General features: G+C 37.8%; 1 protein-coding gene across 2 annotated transcripts; it reads right to left on the reverse strand.

The window, feature by feature from the left end:
* Nucleotides 1-1111: 1111 nt before the first annotated feature.
* On the reverse strand, nt 1112-24179 carry RNF103 (ring finger protein 103). Of its 2 annotated transcripts, none has more exons than XM_005858404.2 (5): nt 24165-24179; nt 23576-24001; nt 20769-20908; nt 7920-8035; nt 1112-3385 (listed from the first exon to the last, which is right to left on the reverse strand). In XM_005858404.2, the coding sequence occupies exons 2-5, from the start codon at nt 23799-23801 to the stop codon at nt 1813-1815; spliced, it is 2055 nt and encodes a 684-aa protein (XP_005858466.1). In that variant the 5' UTR covers nt 23802-24001; nt 24165-24179; the 3' UTR covers nt 1112-1812. The 2 variants fall into 2 exon arrangements, with proteins under 2 accessions (XP_005858466.1, XP_005858465.1); XM_005858403.2 differs by having other exon boundaries at nt 24161-24179.
* Nucleotides 24180-24185: the final 6 nt, after the last annotated feature.

Genomic DNA, 24185 nt, shown 5'->3' on the forward strand with positions numbered 1-24185 from the left:
CAGCTAAATGTAGAATAAAGGATGAAATGAGAAAAGCCCCGTTACAACTCCTGTTTAATAACTGATCCAGGTTAATAATCAATAGATATTAAAATACTTGATTAAAGGTTATTTTTTAAATGTTTTTATTGATTTTAGAGAGGAAGGGAGAGGGAGATAGAAACATCAATGATGAGAGAGAATCATTGATTGGCTGCCTCCTGCATTCCCCTACTAGGGCTCAAGCCTGCAACCTGGGCATGTGCCCCCGACTGGAACCAAACCCGGGACCCTTCAGTCCATAGGCCGATGCTCTATTCACTGAGCCAAACCGGCTAAAGGTTATTGGCAGCCGATGCTCTATCCACTGAGCCAAACCGGCTAGCTAAAGGTTATTGACAAACATGATATTCACATGGCCTCACAGGTTCTTAAGATAAAGTGAGACAAACTGACATCATGTGCCTCCAGATGTCAAGCAAATGGGAAGTACATTTAATCTAGGCAAAATCTTTAATTTATATCTAATCATGAAGAAACACTAAAACAAATCCAGAATGCAGAATATTCTATTAGCCAACTAGTCTGTGCTCTTAAAAAATGTATTAGTTAAGGCATAGAAAAAATTAAAAACAACTTTTAAAAGAGGAAGAAGAACTGCTCTAGAGGAAAAAATGAAATGGAAGGATACTAAACTCAATGCATAAACCTTGCCCAGTTCACAACAAAACAAGAACACAAAGATATAAAAACTATTTTGGGAGCAATTGGGTAATATAGATTATGTATTAGATATTAGATGTTAAATTCGTTAGGTATGATAATGGTATGCTGGTTATGTTAAAAAAAGATGCCTTTGCTCTTGGGAGATAGGTGATGATATATTTAGCTATAAAGCACCATGAAGACTAAAGTTTATTTTCAAAGGGATCAGGAAAAAGAAAACCAACCAAAGAAAGAAAAAAGATAAATATATACAGAGTGGACAGAAAGCAAATGTAATAGAATGTAAATGCTTGGTGAATTAGAGAAATGAATGTTCATTTTACTGTGTTTCCCAATGTCTCTGTAGTTTTGAAATATTTCAAAATAAAAGCAGGAAAAAGATAAAAAGTAATCTATGTGAGGCTAATTACTATAGTTGATTTTATTTAGATATGGTAAATACTAATAAATGATTTCAATCATAAAAAAAGCCCACCATAAAATTCCTTCCCATTAAAGCTAATCAACCTATAAGATTGACTAACATCACCTCTGGGCAGTGTTAGCACATAATTTCTGCCTTTACTTTCCCCACGAGTCAAGAATCATATTTGCTTTATCTGTAAAACAAATCAATAAAATGCTATAAAATTCAGCCACCTTATAAAAAACAATTTAACATTGGAAAAGTTATAATCTTTTGGTTTTAAAATAATTTATTTCATAGTCTGTTTTAATTTCATGTCTCAGAGCATACATTATTTAACCAAGAGATGCTGGACAGAGATTGTAAAAAGGGAGGAAACATTTAGAATAAGAAACTGCCTCAATTTCATTAGAATTTGATCCTACTTTATAAATCTTGCTAGGATAAATTTCTATCATTTTGTGCTTACAAAAAACATTAACTTCTCAATTGCCAATGTTGTAAATAAAAATCTTTACAATTAAGTATGCATTCAATTGACACACAGGCAACCAAATAATTGTCATCAACATTAGTATAATGTGTATTTCCTGTCACTGCACTAACATTAAACTAAACTTCAAACCACAAAAACATTGTGACTAACATTAAAAAGGCAAGCTGAAGATACTCAAAGCTTATAAAGGACAAATTGCACATGGTTAAGATGGGACATCATTTGACAGGGGCTGATGTTGTGCATATGGCTGCTTTTTTTTATAAGAAGGCCACCGGCAAACAGGGCAACAGTGTCGGCCCCCAGCCAACCACATCGCAATGCAATTCTGATGGAATACATGACCACAAGGCAACCCCATTAGCAAACATCCATTTTCAAAATTCTCTAGACAAACAACACATTCAGTACAATGCAGCATATCAGCAGGCCAAGTTAACCAATCAGGTTCCATATCTTCATTAGTGTTATATGATCCATATGACCTCCCTTTCCTTTCATGTAGGCTGGTCTGACAATAATTATTGGCACATGAACAAGCCTCAGCACCACAGTGACTTACTCTTCCTACAGAATTGTGAACTATGCTTTGTTTATCTTCAAATACTTCCTTCTCACTGTTAAAAGTGTCTGTGCTCTCGACATCTGAGTCATTTTCAATATCGTGAGAACTCGCTGACATTTCCTCTTCAGACAGGATTCCCAGACACTTAAATTGCCACATTGGCAAGTTTTTTATATAATCAGTTGGTATCAAAGGGTGAAGCCAAAGGTCAGGGAAAGCTAATCGCTCCAAGTATAAGTCGGGGTCTTCATCCCAATCAGATTCCACAGGGAAGTTCTGAAAAGAAGCAATCGGGTGGAAGAGGTAGCTGGTGTACCAGTCCCATAGACTTGATAACCACTCTAAGTTATTGGCATTGATGTCATCATTGTTGTTGCGTCGTCTCTTCTTCTCAAAGTAATCAATTAGTAAACCATGTCCAAGGTATGTACTGAGAAACAGGGCTGGGTGTGAAGAATAAAACATCCAGTCCGCTCTTACCCATGAAGCCAGTGTGGTTGTATTAGAATATCTCAACAATTTTAAGCTATATTCATAAAAGCTATCTAAGTAAGGGAGCTGTAAAAAGCCCAACACTGGTAGCCAGGAAATAATTAATAGAGAATTATATGTTCCTAAAGTGCTTATGAGAACCACAAATCTCTTTATGGTAGCTCCTTGTGTGATAAATAAGTCCATCCAAGCCATAAGGTTAACTAGAACCAAGCTCAAAACAAACAAATCGTTTACTTCAGGTTGTAATGAGCGCAAAAATGAATCCATGGCCTGAAGGGATATAAATTCACCTGTGTGATTTCCATATCTGTAAATTCCTTCAGGAGTTCTAAGTATGTATGATGGCATGTTATATACACCAATATCTGTCATATAACTCCTGTTGTCCCAATTTTCCACATTAACAAAAATAAACTCAACTCTTCCAGTAAACTTTATACTTAGTGCAGAGAAGAAAGCTGGGGGTTGGTCAAGGTTTGCAAACAGGTATATTTTTACCCAATATTGATCACTTTTATTCCATTCTTCTTTTAAATGTTCAGCATTATAAATGGTTTTGATCCGAGAAGCTGCATGAGTAGTTATCCACTTAAAAATGTGTTCTACTTCAATCTTGCGTCCACTGTATTCTTTAAGCATGACTTTCCCTTTAGAAGTACTTGTTTGTGGGACAGACATAATGAGTGTGGATCGTACCCAGCCTCTTCTCTTGCAGTATCTATAAGAGAGGAAACTGTAAATAAACAGCTGGGCTGCTAGATAAGCTTCCTCAGTATTGTGCAAACAATCTGTCTTCTCCTGACAAATTTCTTTAGCATTTGAAAGATACCCTCTCCCCCAAACCCAATAACCTCTACAAAATCAATAGTAATATCAATATCTCACAGTTTGTACAAGAGTTTGAAAAGTAAGCTCTCTTTTTGTAGTTTTTTTGTTTTATCTCTCTTTTTAAGAAAGTGTAGCTTGAAAAGTCAAGGAATCAGCAAATACTTCAGCATCTATTATGAACCTACTAACTGCATTAGTGTCGATAAGATCCAAAAGATAATAGAAAAATAATTCCTGCTCACCAGGAATTTAAAATCATATTAAGGAAACAAAACAAGGATAAAATTATATATATTCCATTACTAAATAATGTTAAGAAAAAGTTCAGAAAATGGAATATCATTGGAAGTTTGAACTGGTGAAGATTTTGTGAAAAGTTTGGGAACTAAAGTAGGTCTTGAAGATTCAGATGAGCAAAGATGAGAGAAGAAAATCGATTATCCTACAGCACGAGTCCTTGACTTGAATGCAAGCTCTCTGAGGATAGGAGCCATGCTGTACCCATTTATTAACCAAACACCCATCATAATGCCTGATGCACACAGGCAGTTAAAAGTAACGTGCACAAAAGCTCATCTAGAAAAGAGCAAGTTCCATATTGTTTTGCAGTCTCTCATCTCTTTAAAGAAGACCATGAAGAGGAGTGTTTAACAAAGAGGAAACAAAGACAGTAAGTTTTCAGTTTAAGAAGAGATTCAGTCTAACTATGACCCCATTTTATAACAGAGTAAGTACAAAAAAATTACCTAAAATTAAATTGTCATGACTCCAATCCCTTTGAAAATGGACTGATTCTTACTATAATAATTGTGACATCCTTCTCCTCTAAAAAAACTAGATTAACAAATGAAAGGGAATACTAAAAAATAAAAATGGCTGTTGTATTACAGTGGTGAGATAATAAATGAAAGTTTTCTTTAAAAAAAAAAAAGTTTTTTTTTTTTTCTTTTTTCCCAAAAACCTACCCTGTGGAATTTTAAATTATATAAATGTACTTTAATGAAGTTGGGGGAGGCAGGGGGTTACCATGTGGATACATTTTTTTTTAGTACAAACAACTGTCTGTTGATACATTTTGTTTGTTACAGATTTGTAAATGGATGGTAATAAAGTAAAGACAGCATGTTCTGTCATAAAGACAAGGTTAGTGATGACTTTGGGAAATGATCTGGGTGACTCAGAATCATAGACCATAACTCAGCTTCTTGTTGAGTTGATTCACTTCCTTAACAAGATCAGATTCCATTAAAATCAATATTGCTTTAACTGAAATGGTTTTAGAATTATATATCCTAAAAAATAAAATATGTTCTATCCCTTAACAAGGTATTTTTCTAATGCAAAATAATAATTCATTGATATTAATTATATTTTTACCCCTCAAATCAGCAAGTTAAATACATATATAGATAACTGCCTTATTTAATCTTAAATATCTTTAAATAGCTTTATTTTTTTAATTGCATATGGTAGTTATGATGACACATTTCTTCTCTTGGTCATTCTTTTTATCTTTGAAACCACTTCAGAGAATATTTGGCTTCTGATTTGTGTTATAAATGGAACAACAGCCTTTCTAATAGAAAACCTTAGTCCATAAAACAGGCAGTTTTAGTGTATATTATTTTTTCATGCAAGAAAACAAATGTACTATGTGCTTTCTTTTCAGTTCAGAGCTAAATGATAGTTTTAAGGTTCATCATTACAGATGGAATTTAAGAGTACCCAGGAAAAAATAATTCTGCATGTTATCATGACCTTTCAAATTAAATGTTTCCAGACTTGGAAAAAACTCTAATACTTATTTATCTAAGCACAGTTCTAAAGAAATAAAATAAACAAATCAAGTATATCATTAATTTAAACTATACTGCTAAAGAGAAGTAAAGCCTAATGTACATATTATTTTTAAAGAATGTTATATACTTATAAAACAGCAGGCTACTAATATATATATATCTAAACACCATTCTAAAAAAATCTAATACACAAAGTATATCATATTAATTTAAACTTTACTGCTAGAAATAAAGGCAAATGTAAATATTATTTTTCAAGAATGTTATATTATTTTTTATCTGTATAAAAATGTTTATTGCCAATTTAAAAAAAAAGCTTTTTAAAGGTCTGAATAAATTCAGTAACAACACCATGAAAATATCCTCTAGTTTTTAAAGTAAAATTTTTGAGATCTCTTAGAGAATTTGAAGACTAAAAATGATAGAAAACATGGCTTATGAGTTTTGGTACTTGAGTTTCTGGTGTGGCATTGGTATTCTGTTTATATAATGCCGTTTCTTCAGATGAAGTCATTGGTCATCTTGGCCTTCCTCCAATCTTTCCTTCACTGCTTATTCCATGGTCCTCCATCCCTGATAATCTCACTATACACCGCCCTGTTTACCACTTAGCTTCCTGCAATTCCAATGTCCTCCCATTTGTTCTTCAATACCCCTAATCTCTCTAACCCTACCCTCATCCCCTACAAGATATATATTCATTTCATTTTCTACTTTCTCAAAAAAGAAAAAAAGGGAGTATAGACCTGAAAGGTACAGCTATCTGAGCTAGATCCCTTGTTGGGGGAATGAAGGGAATTATGGCCAGGCAAGCTGGATACTCAAGTACAAAAATTAAAAATTCTGCTATGGAAGGAGTCAGACACTGCCCGGAAGTCTCATGGGGCGAAAAAGGTCAAGAAAGTACTGCTGTACAATGGGACTGGCACACCAGAGGAGGCTGTCCTGAAACCACCCAGAGAAGGAACTACACACTACAGCCGGTTGCGAGTTTGATATGCTTGCAACACAGCCCTAGCTGGTTTGGCTCAGTGGATAGAGCATCGACCTGCGGACTGAAGGGTCCTGGATTCAATTCCGGTCAAAGGCATGTACCTCAGTTGCAGGCTCCTCCCCAGCTGGGCCCTGTGGGCACGAGCGGGAGGCAACCAACCAATGAGTTTCTCTCAAATCAATATTTCTGTCTTTCCCTCTGTCTTCCACTCTCTCTAAAAATCAATGGAAAAATATCCGTGAGTGAAGATAAAAAAAAAAAAGAAAAAGAAAAAAAGAACACAGACAGTGGAGTAGAGAGTTTTGGTGTTTTAAAAATCCGAGATCAAAATGATGACTAAATTATTCAAAATATGATTAAAACACTTGCTGAATAACTCTATTCCCTGGCCAGTTCTTCTATATCTCCATAATCCTCAAAAGAAGAAACAACTAACCCTGACTAAGCACAGCTTCTATAACAAGAACAGTTCTTACTCTAGGTCAGTGGTCGGCAAACTCATTAGTCAACAGAGCCAAATATCAATAGTACAACGACTGAAATTTCTTTTGAGAGACAATTTTTTTAAACTTAAACTATATAGGTAGGTACATTGTTATTAACTTAATTAGGGTACTCCTAAGGCTTAGGAAGAGCCACACTCAAGGGGCCAAAGAGCCGCATGTGGCTCGCAAGCCGCAGTTTGCCAACCACGGCTCTAGGTGGAAGCCTTTCCAAAGAAAAGGAAACGTGAACATGACATTATTGAAACTGATACAAGTAGCTGTGCATCGAAATCTTCATCTTTGTGCTCTGGCTGGTGTGCCTCAGTTGGATGGGCGTCAACCTGTGCACTGAAAGGTTGCCGGTTCGATTCCCGGTCAAGGCATGTACTGGAAGTAACCTATCGATGTTTCTTTCTTTCTCTCTCTCAAATAAAAAAATTTTTTTTGAAAAAAAAATTTATTCAATAGATAATTAAATGAATAGATGAATTTAGATGAATTTAAGTTATAACTTGATGGCACTAGAAATGAAAATAAAATTCAATATAAAGAACAAATGGAAAAAATAAAACAAATCAATTTGACAGACTAAATACTGGAGATGATGACAAAGAGAAAAACAAAAATGCCTGTAAGGATTCTTGTCTGAGAAAATAGAAAAAACAAACAATAAAAGATAGAAAAGGAAAGGTAGAAAGGGCACATGGTTTATTAAAGAAAAAGAGGATGAATCTGAATTTGGATACTAGGTTGAGGGAACACAATGTATTAGGGATGATGGTAGAGCACATGAAAATGAGTGTCAAAATGCAAACCAGAGATCAGAATTATGGAAGAAGATTAGGTAAGTACAAAGATGTCGCCAAAAGCCATAAATGTGAAATCTCTCTGGGAAAGAAAAGTGAAACAAAAAGGACTGAAGACATACAATTAAGAGTGTCCCTCACTAGAAAGAACACAGAAGAAGCAAAGAGAAAGTAAATAACTGCCAGTTTATCAAAAACGATTAGTCAAGCATCTGTGTGGCTAACAGTGTGTTGAATGAGAGAACTAGCTTTCATTTTAAAGAGGCTTCTAATATCACTGTCTTTATTTTTAAAAATTCTGGTCAGAACTCAGATTCTAAGAACTGCCTAATCAACTTACCTGGGGTCACTAGAACAGTTGAAAGTGCCTGTCCGTATTCCAAATCTTGACACCTTTTTCACCATTTTCTCCCAGTGGATTTTACCCACTAAGGGACTTCTGTCGTTTGCTATGACCTATTTCCCCCAAAAGAAAAACAGAAACATTAATAACTTAAGATAGACTCAAACCAACCATTTTTAATATAACTTCACTTAAAAAAAAAATTCTGTTCACAGTTCTTCTTTGCTGTACCATCATATCACAACTGCAATTCTTATAAAAGGAGCCACTGTCCAACTGGACAAGACTTAAAATACTGAATACAGTACATTCCACTCCCACATTCTGTGGTAGTTACACAGAAGGGGAGTCAAAGCCATATTAAAAAGCTAGCCACATCCCTTTCTCTACCATGTGGCCTGTTCTCTAGAATTAAGTTTCATAGATTTAAGAAAATGGCCCTTGGAGTCATTTCTCTGCTCTGAAAATTTTAAACAATACAAATAAAGCTTACTTCAAAATGATCACCTGTGGGTTCAATGCGTTCAAATTTTACTTTTTTAAAAGTATAATTATGGAGCCAAGAGTGAAACACATGTTTTATATTAAATTATGCTTTGACTAAAATCAATACTACTACTTTCATGTCCTTTCATAAAAATTACGAAAGGTTCTAACATATAAAAAGAATTACCATAATGAATTCTACATTTTTGAACTTCTACTTCAAATATGCAAGTTGCTTTCAAACACAATTAATATTGAGAGCAGAAAATATTTTTTTAAGAGAAAAACAAAAAAACTAAATTAACCTAAGTAAATGAACCTTCAAATTATGTAATGACTTCTTTCTCAGTCTTTCTAATAGTTAACACCAGTAAAAAACAAAAACAAAATATATATATTTATACACACACACACACACACACACACGCACACACACACCACAGCCCTGGGAAGGATGGTTTAGTTGGTTGGAGCATTATCCTGTACACCCAAAAAAAAAAAAAAAAAAAAAAGGTTATGGGTTTGATTCCTAGTTGGAGAGCATAGAGGAGGCAACTAATCAATGCTTCTCTCTAAAAATTAATAAAAACATATCCTCAGGTGAGGATTAAAAAAACAACAAGAAACACAAACACAAACACAAATAACTAAATAGGAACTAAAGGAAAGCTGAAAATATTTGTTTGATTTAAGCCCAGGGTGTATATATCCCAAGTGTTATTGTTTTTTCATGAATGCTGTATTACTAGAACTATTTAATTCAAAATTACAACACAATACTCGGAGGGCCTCTAATCTTTCTGGAAGGAAGGGCTATTTTCATGTTCACAAAGTCTCCAGGAAGTGAAATCCCAGGAGAGTGTGTGAAATGAGTGCCAATAGTCAACTCCCAGGAAGAGGCGGGAGATAGCACAGCTACCTCATCTGTGGAAGTCTAACAAATTTCAAGGAGAGAGAGCACATGGTAGTGACAAATGACACTGTAAGTGCCAACAGTCCAATAAACCCTGCCATATACCATTGGTGGTATCATCCTTATGCCTATAGAGACATACATACATATGTAACATTTTGTAACATAACTTTGAAGCTTAATAAGTACACATACATAGTACTTTTTAGTGACAATAAATGGTCTTATTTAGGAAGGCATAAGTTATTATTCAAATGCTGAGATGGTTGAGGTAACCAGAAAAAGGGCAATTTGAAGACATGATCTTAGTAGATTAGATGAAGGCTCTTTCTGAGGAGGTTCACATCAGTTACAAGTCAGTCCCTAGCTTTCAAATTTTTCTACAGTCCAAAGGTGCTGTATAAATTTTACTTGAAGAATAAGGGAGATCAAGCAAGACAAGCATTTCTTTTCTTTTTTTCCCTACCACTCAGGAGTCAATGTAGTAGTTCTTTTTCCTGCCAAGTAACAAAGAAATCATGAACTTATTTTTCAGATTACTCAGCGTTAAGAGATCACCATACTCCCCGTTCTGCCTTCTTTTTAAAAGAACTCCCTTTCACTCCCATTTTCTAATCAACCCTGCAAATAAACATTTTCAGGTCTGTCTTTAAAATGACATTGCATTAAGGGATTAATCAAGAGGTTGCTTGAATCAATATAAGGTTTGGCCCTAAGTCTAGGGGCATCTTCCAGTGAAGATCCTGATCACTGCACAGGTATCTTTCAGACTTAGAATTAAAAAAACAACAAGAAACACAAACACAAACACAAATAACTAAATAGGAACTAAAGGAAAGCTGAAAATATTTGTTTGATTTAAGCCCAGGGTGTATATATCCCAAGTGTTATTGTTTTTTCATGAATGCTGTATTACTAGAACTATTTAATTCAAAATTACAACACAATACTCGGAGGGCCTCTAATCTTTCTGGAAGGAAGGGCTATTTTCATGTTCACAAAGTCTCCAGGAAGTGAAATCCCAGGAGAGTGTGTGAAATGAGTGCCAATAGTCAACTCCCAGGAAGAGGCGGGAGATAGCACAGCTACCTCATCTGTGGAAGTCTAACAAATTTCAAGGAGAGAGAGCACATGGTAGTGACAAATGACACTGTAAGTGCCAACAGTCCAATAAACCCTGCCATATACCATTGGTGGTATCATCCTTATGCCTATAGAGACATACATACATATGTAACATTTTGTAACATAACTTTGAAGCTTAATAAGTACACATACATAGTACTTTTTAGTGACAATAAATGGTCTTATTTAGGAAGGCATAAGTTATTATTCAAATGCTGAGATGGTTGAGGTAACCAGAAAAAGGGCAATTTGAAGACATGATCTTAGTAGATTAGATGAAGGCTCTTTCTGAGGAGGTTCACATCAGTTACAAGTCAGTCCCTAGCTTTCAAATTTTTCTACAGTCCAAAGGTGCTGTATAAATTTTACTTGAAGAATAAGGGAGATCAAGCAAGACAAGCATTTCTTTTCTTTTTTTCCCTACCACTCAGGAGTCAATGTAGTAGTTCTTTTTCCTGCCAAGTAACAAAGAAATCATGAACTTATTTTTCAGATTACTCAGCGTTAAGAGATCACCATACTCCCCGTTCTGCCTTCTTTTTAAAAGAACTCCCTTTCACTCCCATTTTCTAATCAACCCTGCAAATAAACATTTTCAGGTCTGTCTTTAAAATGACATTGCATTAAGGGATTAATCAAGAGGTTGCTTGAATCAATATAAGGTTTGGCCCTAAGTCTAGGGGCATCTTCCAGTGAAGATCCTGATCACTGCACAGGTATCTTTCAGACTTAGAGCTCCAGGGCTAGGAAAGGAAGTAGGAATGACAGGGGATTGTTCACAGGCACTCAGGTTACAGTACAGACAGAAGTGTGTGAAGAGAGGTGGGAACACTCTTGTGGCAAGTACATGACAATGTTCAACCCCAGGGCCTTATTTATTCAGCAAGCTGTTCCAACACATGCTTTTGGAGTTTAATGATGCCTGACTGAGAGAGCCACACAAAAATGAAAAATCCCCTGGGCATTGCATGAAAGCATTTTATTTGACTCTGTAGTTGTTTATGCAATTAGAAATTATTTTGTCCAATGTCCTAAACAGTTACATTATTCAATTAGAGACTTAGCATAAATGAAATTTGGTGGAGGCTGAATTAAACAACCACTAAAAATTTTTTAAAATATATATATATTTTATTGATTTTTTACAGAGAGGAAGGGAGAGAGATAAAGAGTTAGAAACACCAATGAGAGAGGAACATTGATCAGCTGCCTCCTGCACACCTCCTACTGAGGATGTGCCCGCAACTAAGGTACATGCCCTTGACCAGAATTGAACCTGGGACCTTTCAGTCTGCAGGCCGACGCTCTATCCACTGAGCCAAACCGGTTAGGGCTAGAAATCTTAATATTTTCACAAAGTAACTCATCTGGCTGAGTCACATGGCACAACAAAACACTGTAAGCCTATTACTTTTGTGTCACACCAGTAAGAGTTCCCAACTATTGCTTATAACAAAAAGTATGCACAATAATTCTGAAAGGCACTCACACTGCTGGTCTTATTAAGAGGGGATCATATTTCTTGGCAGTTCAGAAAGGATGTTGCAGTCTCTGTTAAGGAATATTTTCAGAGACCAGAAAAAACTAGGTAAAAGTACAGCCTGAGTTCTAAGTCTGCGACAGACTTGGCAACAGGCTAGAAGTGAAGCTATCTTTTCACCCACTTCCCAAGTCTAATTGGCATCCCAACACTTCCTCACCATTGTATTTCCTGAAGCTAGTCTAGTGCAGCTAGCCTAACTCACTTGGTATTGATTAAATATTTATGTTGAACCCAACAATTTCAGCTTTTAATGTTTTAGTAACTCATTCTCTTTCTCTGATTATACAGGTTCTCTGAAGTTTCCAAGTTTTTTATTACTGTTATAATGAAAGTGCCTTCCCCAACAACTTGTCATCTGGAATGTTTCCTGGACAAACACTAGCATAAATAGTTCCTTGCTATGTAATTGAGCATCAATGTCTTTAACCCTCGTCTGGCATAAAGACTTCCAATCCAGTATATTTAAAAATACACTTTTCCCAGAAAAAGACTACTGCAATTTTCCTAGGTTCCTTCATTGTGTAATAGACTTCTTTAGGATCCTTTAAGATGCTAGCACCACAATGGACCATCTAACTCAGCTGGGAAAGATAATAAATTATATACTAAGATTTTTACTGCCCCACACATTTTAGTAAACCAAACTGTAAGCTGTTTTATGGCATAGACTATATGTTATTCACATTTGTGTCTTCAGTGCTTATCACAAGGTTTATATATTTGTTAGATGGTTGGACGAATGGATGAAAACAGTAGTTTGCTGGTAAATGTTTAATAACCAGTTCTTCAGAAGAAAAAGGAAGCTCTGATTTGCTGATTTCCTTAGTATAAATACTCCCAGATGGCCGACTTCACGTTAGCAACATGACATCTCTACATATGGAGTTGGGAAGAGATGTTAACAATCACCCTTCATGACACAGCATGAGTTGGCTGCAGCACATATCACTGGATGGAACTGGGTTGGACAGTATGTGATGCCAAGTGCCCATATTTTCTGACGTCAACCTTATGTAGTCCAGTTAAACTTACAAGGAAAAACTGGGCTTCAGGTTATTGCCTATTCTCTTCCACATGTACTACAGATGCTACATTGATATAAGAAAAAGCCACAGACTTTTGCCTACACATGTATTTTAGAGGTGGGCTTTATTACTAATCAGAACATTTGACATATGCCTTTTAATATTGTTAATCCCCATATGACAACATCTAGGCTAAATTAACAACTGCACAGAACACGAGTGTTGTGCTATGATATTTTCTGCATCTCTCAGTAATTCATTTTAACAGAGAGATTCCACTTTCAAAATTATAGACCAACCTAAACATTTATACACAAATTGTATGAAGTCATTAAAAATGAGTATGAGTGATTGACAAAAACAAAACTCAGTGGCATTTAATTTTTTTTTTTGTATTCTCACAAGCTTTCTCTATGAGAAAACATAAAAGTTTTTGACCAATACAAAATAAAGAATAAAGTAGCTGGATATATTTCACCTTTGGAATAATGTCAAGAAAGGAATAAATAGGTTAGAATCTTCCTGGACAAAACTATTGTCTAGGAGCAAAGGTGAACAACTTTTAAAACAGCTATTAACTCTTTTCAGCCAAGCAGGAAATACACTAGCATAATACTTCAGTAAATATTGACCTAAAGCTATACTTCAAATAATATGTTGCTTTCCACTGCTATATCAAGTCTAGTGATGTTAAATTTCCTTATGATGTGACAAAGCCAGTAGAGAACAAATATCACAGTCCTTCTTCGAACAAAAGTCAAAACACAGAAACAGAAATCTTAAGATAAGGCTAAATCCATAAAACCCATAAAGTAAGCAAAGTTTTCCATTTCAGAAGCCTATCCACTATTCTATCTGCCTAAGAGTCTCCTGAAAGAAAGTAATTGTCTCTGTTTCGTGATACTAAGACTATTGGGTGGCAGCAGAGTCAAGGAATCTACAAAACTGAAAAATAGCTAATGAAGGATATAAGCTTAGGTTAGAAACAAAGTAGGAAATAACAGAATGTTAAAAAGAGCTGTTAGGAAAAAGAGCTGTTCTTTCCACCTCATTTTATAGAGAATGTAAGATAGACATAGAAAAGTTTGACATGAAAAGGAGTATCCTAATACTCTATTTTAACATGAGGATAATTCATGAGCATGAATATATCTTCAATTAAGGAGAAAAATATAAAGATCATTAACATATATTATTCAGAAAATAAACTCATGAATTATAGAGTAGAAATCATCTATCCTATCTAATAATAGAAAAACATGGTAATTAACTGTACCTCTGACATGCTTCCCATTGGCTAATCAGGGTGATATGCAAATTAACTGCCGGCAGCCACGCAGCTGAAGCAAACAGGAGGCTTGCTTGCTCCAGTGATGGAGGAAGACAAGGTTCCCCGCCTGCCGCTGCCGGCCTCTGAGCTGCACTCTAAGCAACTATGTTGCAATTATAGAAGCTAAACAATCCCCAGAAACCTGCTTTCAACCAGCCGGGCCTCAGAGCTGGAGTTGCAACAGTGTTTCAATTATAGAAGCTAAACAAAGCCCAGATACCTGCTTTCAGCAGCCAAGGTCTCAGAGCTGGAGCTGAGCCTCAGAACTAAAGCCGGCTCTCAGCTCCAGTGACAGCCATAGAAGGTAAATAAATCCCAGAATAAAAGAAAAAAGAAAAAAAGGAGAGGTTGGGAGCTTCAGTCCCCCGCCAGCCTGAAAACGGCCCTCAGCCCCTCACCCAGACTGGCCAGGCACCCCAGTGGGGACCCCCACCCTGAAGGGGGTGTGACCAGCTGCAAACAGCCATCATCCCCTCATCCAGGCTGGCCAGGCACCCAAGCAGGACCCCCACCCTGATCCAGGACACCCTTCAGGGCAAACCAGCCGGCCCCCACCCGTGCACCAGGCCTCTATCCTATATAGTAAAAGGGTAATATGCAAACTGACTCTAACAGCAGAAGGACTGGGAATGACTGGTGACTATGACACACACTGACCACCAGGGGGCAGACGCTCAATGCAGGAGCTGCCCTCTGGTGGTCAGGGCGCTCTCACATGGGAGGAACTCTGCTCAGCCACAAGCCAGGCTGATGGCTGCCAGTACAGCGGTGGGGGTGGGAGCCTCTCCTGCCTCCTCAGCAGCACCAAGGATGTACGACTGCAGTTTAGGCCTGCTCCCCGCTGGCAAGTGGACATCCCCCGAGGGCTGCCGGGCTGCCAGAGGGATGTCTGATTGCCATCTTAGGCCCAATCCCCCGGGGAGCGGGCCTAAGCCAGCAGGTGGTCATCCCCTGAGGGGTCCCAGACTGCGAGAGGGCACAGGCCGGGCTGAGGGGCTCCCCCTCCCCTCCGAGTGCACAAATTTTTGTGCACTGAGCCTCTAGTATATATATAAAAGCATAATATGCAAATTGACCGGATAGCGGAACGACCAGTTGCTATGACGCGCACTGACCACCAGGGGCAGGCGCTCAACGCAGGAGCTGCCCCCAGCCCGCAGGCTCCAATTGCCCGATGGGGAACAGGGAACCAGGGGTAGGTAGCAGCAAATGTGGGTGGCGCCAGGCCAAGGCGGGTGCTAGGGAGCAGGGCCCCGATCGCCCCGCCAGTCACCCCCCACACAGAGGGCGACTGGCAGCGGGGTCAGTGAGCAGGTGGGAACGGTCAACAGGCTGGCAGGCTCCAATTGCCCGATGGGGAACAGGGGACTGTGGGTGGGTGGTGGCGGACATGGACGGTGGGGGGCGGAGCCGGCTGATGGCAGTCGGGGAAGATTGGCCCTGATCCCTGATTGCAGACCAGGCCTAGGGATCCTACCTGTGCATGAATTTCATGCGCCAGGCCTCTAGCAAGGAATATAAGGTGAATTAAATATATTATAGAAAGTCCTTTTCCTTTTGTAGTGTCATTCCACATGGAGTGTTACCAAAAAAGATAATCTAGATCAGGGGTCCTCAAACTTTTTAAACAGGGGGCCAGTTCACTGTCCCTCAGACCGTTGGAGGGCCAGACTATAGTTTAAAAAAAAAACTACGAACAAATTCCTATGCACACTGCACATATCTTATTTTGAAGTAAAAAAACAAAACGGGAACAAATACAATATTGTATTTGCATGTGGCCCGCGGGCCATAGTTTGAGGACTCCTGATCTAGATTGCCAATCAATCCATTTCAGAAAAATAATGAAATGACCAAGTGATGGAACAGCGAAGTCATATACCCATTTATTAAAGTCACATTTTCCCTAAATAAGTAAATGCAGACATCCTTTCAGTAAAATAGTATATAAAGTTTACAGTGCTAATTATCAGTTATATGCCACCTAACTACATTTTTCCTCAATAAATACAAAAGGAAACTATAATTCATCTGTGTGAGGAAATGATATTAGAAAACTGGGAGTTAAAAAAGAGAGAACTGGGATGTGTTTAACTATTTTTTACACAGGATACCTAAAATAAAGGCAATTTGAAGAGGATTGAATTGGCCGAGATTTATGCATCTTCACGGACTTAAAAACAAAACAAAACGACAGGACAAATTGAAGTTAAGTCAGCTTCTTCTAAAATACCGACAATTTGCCTGGCTGGTATGGCTCAGTGGTTGAGCTTCAACCTATGAAGCAGATCACAATTTGATTCCTGTCAGGGCAAATGCCTGGGATGTGGCTCGGTCCCCAGTGGGGGGATGCAGGAGGCAGCTGATCAATAATTCTCTCTCATCATTGATGTTTCCTATCTCTCGCTCCCTCTCTCATCCTCTCTCAAATCAATAAAAATATATTTTTAAAATAAATAAAAAACAAAATACCAATAATTAGAAAAGAAAGATAATTCAATTTGTTAAAAACTAATTCTTGAAAGTTATCTTTTACAAGAGATTAGATAAATATGATTTAAGCTGAAAGAATGACAAGTAACCGAGAGAATATTTCTCTTCTGTTTCTAGGAGATATTTTTAATTTTTAATTAATTAATTAATTAATTTTAAAAATCCTCACCTGAGGAGTAAGGATATTTTTCCATTCATTTTTAGAGAGTGGAAAGGAGGGGGGGGGGAGAGAAAGAGAGAGAGAAGAGAGAGAAGAGAGAGAAACATGGGAGAGAGACACATGGATTGGTTGCCTCCCAAACATGCCCCAGGACTGGGATTGAACTTGCAACCCAGGTATGTGCCCTTGACTAGGAATCGAACCTCTGACCCTCTGATGCACAGGCAGATGCTCTAACTACTTAGCCATGCTGGCCAGGGCTATTTTTATCTATCTATCTATCTATCTATCTATCTATCTATCTATCTATCTACCTACCTACCTACCTACCTACCTACCTATTCATCCATCCATCCATCCATCTATCTTTTAAAAAAGGTTTCTTTTAAGAGCTCACACCAAAGTTTCTGTGCTGATTAGGTTAGCCCAGCCGTGGGCAAACTACGGCCCGCGGGGCCGGATCCGGCCCGTTTGAAATGAATAAAACTAAAAAAAAAAAAGACCATACCCTTTTATGTAATGATGTTTACTTTGAATTTATGTTAGTTCACACAAACACTCCATCCATGCTTTTGTTCTGGCCCTCCAGTCCAGTTTAAGAACCCATTGTGGCCCTCGAGTCAAAAAGTTTGCCCACCCCTGGGTTAGCCAGTAAGTTCAGAGTGCCAAAGACAGGGTTTTAATCTCAGTCTTCTCAGTTGTACTGCCAGAGACTGTTCTTTCAATGCAAGCCAGCCATTTGACAGATGTAAGCCACTAATCCCAAGGAATACAAACCAGACATTGCAAACCTTGAAGGTCACTGGAAAAATTAAGTGTATGTGCCCTACTGCATCATTAACACACAGAAAACCATATAAATACATTCCATTTTTCTTAGGAGTCATTTCTCAACTATTAATACCTATGAGGTTTAAAAACTATTTTCAGACAAAAATAATTTAGTGATTAGAATTTATAATGCTAACATTCACTATCATTATTTGGTCTTTACTTCATTCAAGTGTCACCTTATCAGAGAATTCCTTGCCACTCTCTGTCTCCTAATTTGCCTAGCTTATTTCTCTTCTTAGCACTTTCCACTAACTGATGTTATATTAAATATTTACTTATTTAGTGCCTACCTCTCCCAAGTGGAATTTGAGCTGCCTGAAACTAGACCACTTTCTTATACCATATACAACAATAAACTCAAAATGGATTAGAGAATTAAATGTAAAATCTGAAACTATAAAACTCCGAGAAAAAAACTTAAGCAGTAAACTCTTTGACATCACTCTTAGTAATATCTTTTTGGATATATCTTCTCGAGCAAGAAAAAGAAAAAATAAACAAATGGGGCTATATCAAACTAAAATTTTTTTTGCCAGTGAAGAAAACCATCAACAAAATGAAAAGGCAAAAGACAACCTACTGAATGGGAGAAGATATTCACCAATGATACATCTGATAAAGGGTTAATATCCAAAATATATGAAGAACTCATACAACTTAACATCAAAAAAACAAATGATCCATTTAAAAAATAGGCAGACGACTTGACTAGACATTCTTCAAAAAGACATACAGATGGCCAACAGACATATGAAAAAAATGCTCGATGTCACTAATTATCAGGGAAATGCAAATCAAAATTCACAATAAGATCTCACCTCACACCTGTCAGAATGGCTACCTTCAATAAATCAACGAACAAGAAGTGTTGTCTAGAATGTAGAGAAAAGGGAACCCATTTGCACTCTTGGTGGAACTGCAAATTGGTGCAGCCACTATGAAAAAGTGTATAGCGGTTCCTCAAGAAATTAAATATAGAACTACCATATGACCCAGCAATTTCATTTCTGGTATTTATTCAAAGAAATCCAAAACCGTAAATGGAAAAGATATAAGCATTCCTATGTTTACGCATTATTTACAATAGCCAAGACGGAAGCAATCTAAGGGCCCACTGTTAGATGACTGGATAAAGATGTGGAACATATATACAATGGAATATTACTTAATCATAAAAAAAGGATGAAAAAATTACCATTTGCAACAACATGGATGGACCTGGAGGGTATTATGCTAAGTGAAATAACTCAGACAGAGAAAGACAAATACCATGTGATTTTGCTTATATGTGGAATCTAAAATACAAAATAAACAAAATGGAAAAAACTCATAAATACTGATGGTCCCAGATGGTATGGGGGGAAAAGATGAAAAGCATTAAGATGTACAAATTGCCAGTTATAAAAACAGTTATAGAAATGTAAAGTACAGCATAAGGAATATAGCCAATAATATTGTAATAACCATGTATGGTGTCAGACGGGTAGCAGACTTATCAAGGTGATCAGTTTGTAAAGTATATAAATGTCTAATCACTATGTTGTACACCTGAAACTTATACTGTATGTATGTCAACTGAATTGGAAAATAATTTTGTTAATATTCACCTGAGGATATTTTTTCTATTGATTTTTTTTTAGAGAGAGAAGAGAGAGGGAAAGACAGAGAAATAATGATGTGAGAGAAACACATTGGAGGGAGAGAGGAGAGAGGACAGAAAAGAGAGGAGAGGGGGAGGGAGAAACATCAATGTGAGAGAGACACTTTGGTTTCCTCCCTCACGCACCCGACCAGGGATCAAACCTGCAACCCAGGTATGTGCCCTTAATCGGGAATCAAACCAGAGACCTGTAGGTAAATGGCTGACACTCTAACCACCGAGAAACACTGGCCAGGGCAAGAAACTCATTTTTTAAAATTATTGAATTAAATTATCTGGAGGGTAATAGGTCAAACACAATAGAAAGATTGGAAATAAAGGAAAGGTCAAGAATATCCAATGTAATTACCCGAAGAGTTCCCAAACCTTAACCCTTTAGCCCAGTGAACTACAGTATTATCGCATCCTCTTTAGATATATATGTATTTATTTGAGACCATGTGCAACAGAAGTCTACCTATCCACAATCATAATGCAAATCAGTGACAGAATCAGCTCTGCAACTAAGGTCTCTGAATTCAGCTTTTTCTACCACATTTTGTAGTAATGTTCCCATATAGAAAGAAAGTCATATTGGAGATATATAAAGCAATGGCAATTTTAATTTTTATACCCTGAATCAAACTTTGCCAATCCCAGTGTGAAACGACAAGAGCACTAGACAAGAAATTAGGGGACTTGAAATTTAATCCTGGTTCAATAAGCATAATTTTATCTGCACTCATGATGGTAATTTACTTAATATGATACTTTAAAGAACTTACATTTTTAATTTAAATAACCTTAGCCTTGCCCTAATGATATTTATGAAATTACGTGTTTGATACATTGATTTTTCTAACTTACATTAAAATACATAAATGATGTGTGCTCGCTCTTTACCATGAGTGGTACATAAACTATACTTTGGGAAGCATAAAAGATATTTTTAAATCCTTCACAGCTCTAAAATTCCAATATGCTAATTAAATCTCACAGTTTTCATAAGAGGTAGGGTTCATTTGGGTTACTTAATTAAAAACTGGAGTTCACAAAAATTAAGAGATATGGTACAAACCACTAAATAAAAGGAATATATGTATGAAGATCCAACAACTAAAATGGATTTGCTTCTGCTGTTTCTAAACAAAGCGGTCAACTCTCTTTCCCTAACATTTTAAGAGGACACTGGAGCCTCCCTATGAGAACTGAGTTATGTCTAAAAAACCTGACATAAGTACACAGAAGTGTTACTATTTTGGTAAGAATAAATTCACTTCTATCGCTGTTTCTGATACCTGAACCAGCCAGATGCCATCTTTTGTGTCTTCTACAAGCTCATAGAAGTGCATTTCACCACTGAAATTGGTACTGGAAACAGATTCAGATGCTTCTTCTTCCTTGAGTGCAGAATAGAGCTCACCTTCCATCAAGTCACCTGAAGACAGAAAAAATAACACTAATAAGATTTCAAAAATCCCTCGTTCTCATCTTCAATGATCAATTCCATTTTACAATGTTAAAAATCATGTTATTATACTTTCATTTCACTCTGCTCAGAACCTGAATACACCCATTTAAAATCCACACATTCAATAAATATGTAATAAGAACCTACTATGTATTAGGCAAATATGAACAAAACAGACAAAAATCCATCTTGGGGCTTATATTCTAGGGGTCATCAGATAATTTATTGAATGTATACCAGTCTAAAAGCCACCACAATATTATTTAGTTTTGTGTATAATATTCCAGGCTTCAAAAAATTATTTATAAAATATGTTTTTAATGATGTTAGAGAGAGAGGAAGGGAGAGGGAGAGAGAAAGAAACACTGATTCGAGTAAGAAACATTGTCTGGTTGCCTCCCGTATGCACTCAGACTGGGGATCAAACCCACAACCTGGGTATTGAACTGGGAATCAAACCCACCATCTTTTGGTGCATGTAACGATGCAGCCAAACAACTGAGCCACAGCAGCCAGGGCCAAACAATTTTTGTTTTGTTAATCCTAACCCAAGGATATTTTTACCATTGATTTTTTTGAGAGAGAGGAAGGGAGAAAGGGAGGGAGGGAGGGAGATAGAAACATCCATGTGGGAGAGACACATCAATTGGTTGCCTCCCGCACCAGCCCTGATAGGGCTGGGTGTGGAACCTACAACCCAGGTACTGCCCTTGACCAGGAGTCAAACCCTTGACCCTTGGTGCTCTGGCTGGTGCTCTAACCACTGAATACTGGCCAGGGCCAAACAATTTCTGAACAGTATGTTTTATATGCTTCTGACTTACAAGATTTAGAAATGAGTTACAGAATTTGCCACTAATGCATGCTTAAAATAGCAACAGATCTTATATGACTTGGAAGTTAGATACAAAAGATTACCTATAAGAACAAACTCCATATTCAAACACAAATTAACAGTATAAATTTAGAGCTTACATCATCAAATATAAAGTAAAGGAAAACACTAATGTCAAATCATGTTAACTTTTGCCTTAAATTTTAAATCTGAGAAAACAAGCAATCATGATAGCAACAAAACCACTCACAACGAATAAAGTTAAACTGCAATCCCAAGACTTCTCTGCTATAAAATGTGTGATCTGAGTCATATTTTTGTGGGCTGTGTGTATTCTTCAAGTGATATATACACTCCTGTATACTCAAAGTGACAAATATTTTTAGGCCCAAGAAAGGCAACACTAAATAAAAATCAAAAGGAAAAAAATGTGTTATTAAACTATTTCACATGAAAAAGGATTTGGCTTTGGCAGTTAAGACACTTCTCATTTCTAAACCTAAAGTGTTTACTTATTAGAAATCTTCTACTTTACTCCATTCCCCCCACCCAGAAATAAAAGTCACCATAAACCAGTTAGTAAACAAGAGGCAAGAATAATACACACAATTTTGTTTCCTCTGAAGAAAAATGTACCACTTTTACAGAGAGGGTTCCCTCCTCTGCACAATAGTAATATGAGTTTGAGAACCCTTAACTTGCAAATACGTGAGTGCTAAACCCTCTGGAATTAATATTCTCGCCTATCATAATATATGGCTACAGGGTACTAAATAAAGAAAACATTTTTCTTGTAAAAGACACAGCTGACAGCTATACTTGAAACAACAACAACAAAAGGTAACTATCAGTTTCAACTGCTATCTACAACAACCCAGAATGCCTTTCCCAAATGATAGCACATCCCCCATTTCAGGAAGAATATATCTAAACAAGGATATACTTTGTCCAGGGGTGAAAAAAAAAATTAACCATATTTCTCACCAAATCCTACCCCAAAACCAACAGTTACTGAAAATGCATTTTTTTAAATGCATTTTTAAGATGCTATGTTCTTAGCACTATTTCCATTCTGTTTATCAGCCCATTTCGGCTGATGCAGCAGTGCCTGTGACATAGAAGGGAAAAAGTTCACATCCAAAATACAAGGATTTTCAAAAAGCCCTGACAGAAATATAAAACTAGGTAGGTATTCACAAAAAAACATTCATTTTCACCACACTTAAAAGTATGAAAAGCTAATACTGCACAATGTACGCTTTCTCTATGTTTAAACTCATTTTACATTTAAACCTCAGGCCTACATGCATCTCTGATATTAAGTATTCCAGTGGTGTTTTCCCCTCTCGGCAACTGGCTATTGTTATCCTGACAAATATCGCTGCGCACAGGCAGCGTCTGGTGGTTTTTCTCACAGCCTCGTGAATTTCAACTGGCAACTAAAATGCTTTCCAGTTCGTAACACTCCCCAAGTCTGAGGAGAAAAAAAATCACGGAATTTGGTAAACAATACTAACAAGCTGCACTTTAAACTGTTATTTTAAAACAGCCTTTAAGAGAGACACCTATCCCCTATAAATAATAATTCCAGGCCCCTTCTCAATATGGGATTCACATCTCTTTTTTTTGTAGAAAACCTGGACAAAGAAAAACTGGGCAGCTCCCGGAGGAGTCGGGTTCACTCTTCCAGGTAAGGCCTCATTCTGGGGGACCACCAGGTGCGAGGAAGAACAGGTCGCCCCCCAACCCCACCCCCGGCCCCGGGCGGAGGCGACCGCGGGGGAGAGCCCGACACTTGCCTGACTTCTCCACCAGCTCCCGCACATCCTTCTTCTCGGGGAGCCCCGAGTAGCCCAGGCCCCGGCACTCCAGGATGGTCTTCAGCTTCTTGAAGCTCAGAGCCACCGGGTCCACCAGCTGAGTGGCCAAGATGCCGGTTTCGTACCACACAATGGCCTCGAAAAACCTGGCCAGGACGAACAGGACCAGGAAATAGAGCAGCAAGAAGAACAGCTTCAGCCACATCTTCCCCGGCGGCGTCGGTCCGCTCCGGCTTCCGAGCTCCGAGTGCGAGGAAGAGGGCGGGGAAGGGCGTGCGCTCGCCCGCTGGGCCGGGGCCCTCTCGGCGCGCGGGTCCGGCTCGCCGCCGTCACTGTCGGGACATCCCCGGGCCCGAGGCAGGTGGATCGGGGTGTCTGCAAGGCGAGGGCCAGACGAGGAGGGACCTTCCAGACAAGAGGCGAGAAAAATGAAAGGAAAGAACTTTAAATGCCCCGTCCATGAAACACCGAAAGGAGAGGAGCGCGGGCCGGCCTTCCCGCCCCGCAGCCTCCAGGGGAAGGGGGAAGCCAAAAAATAATAATAATAATAATAATAATTCCGACCCACAAAGGAAGCCGGGTGCAAGCT

This window comes from Myotis brandtii, unplaced genomic scaffold, assembly GCF_000412655.1.
Source record: "Myotis brandtii unplaced genomic scaffold, ASM41265v1 scaffold1172, whole genome shotgun sequence".
Taxonomy (NCBI): Eukaryota; Metazoa; Chordata; class Mammalia; order Chiroptera; family Vespertilionidae; genus Myotis; species Myotis brandtii.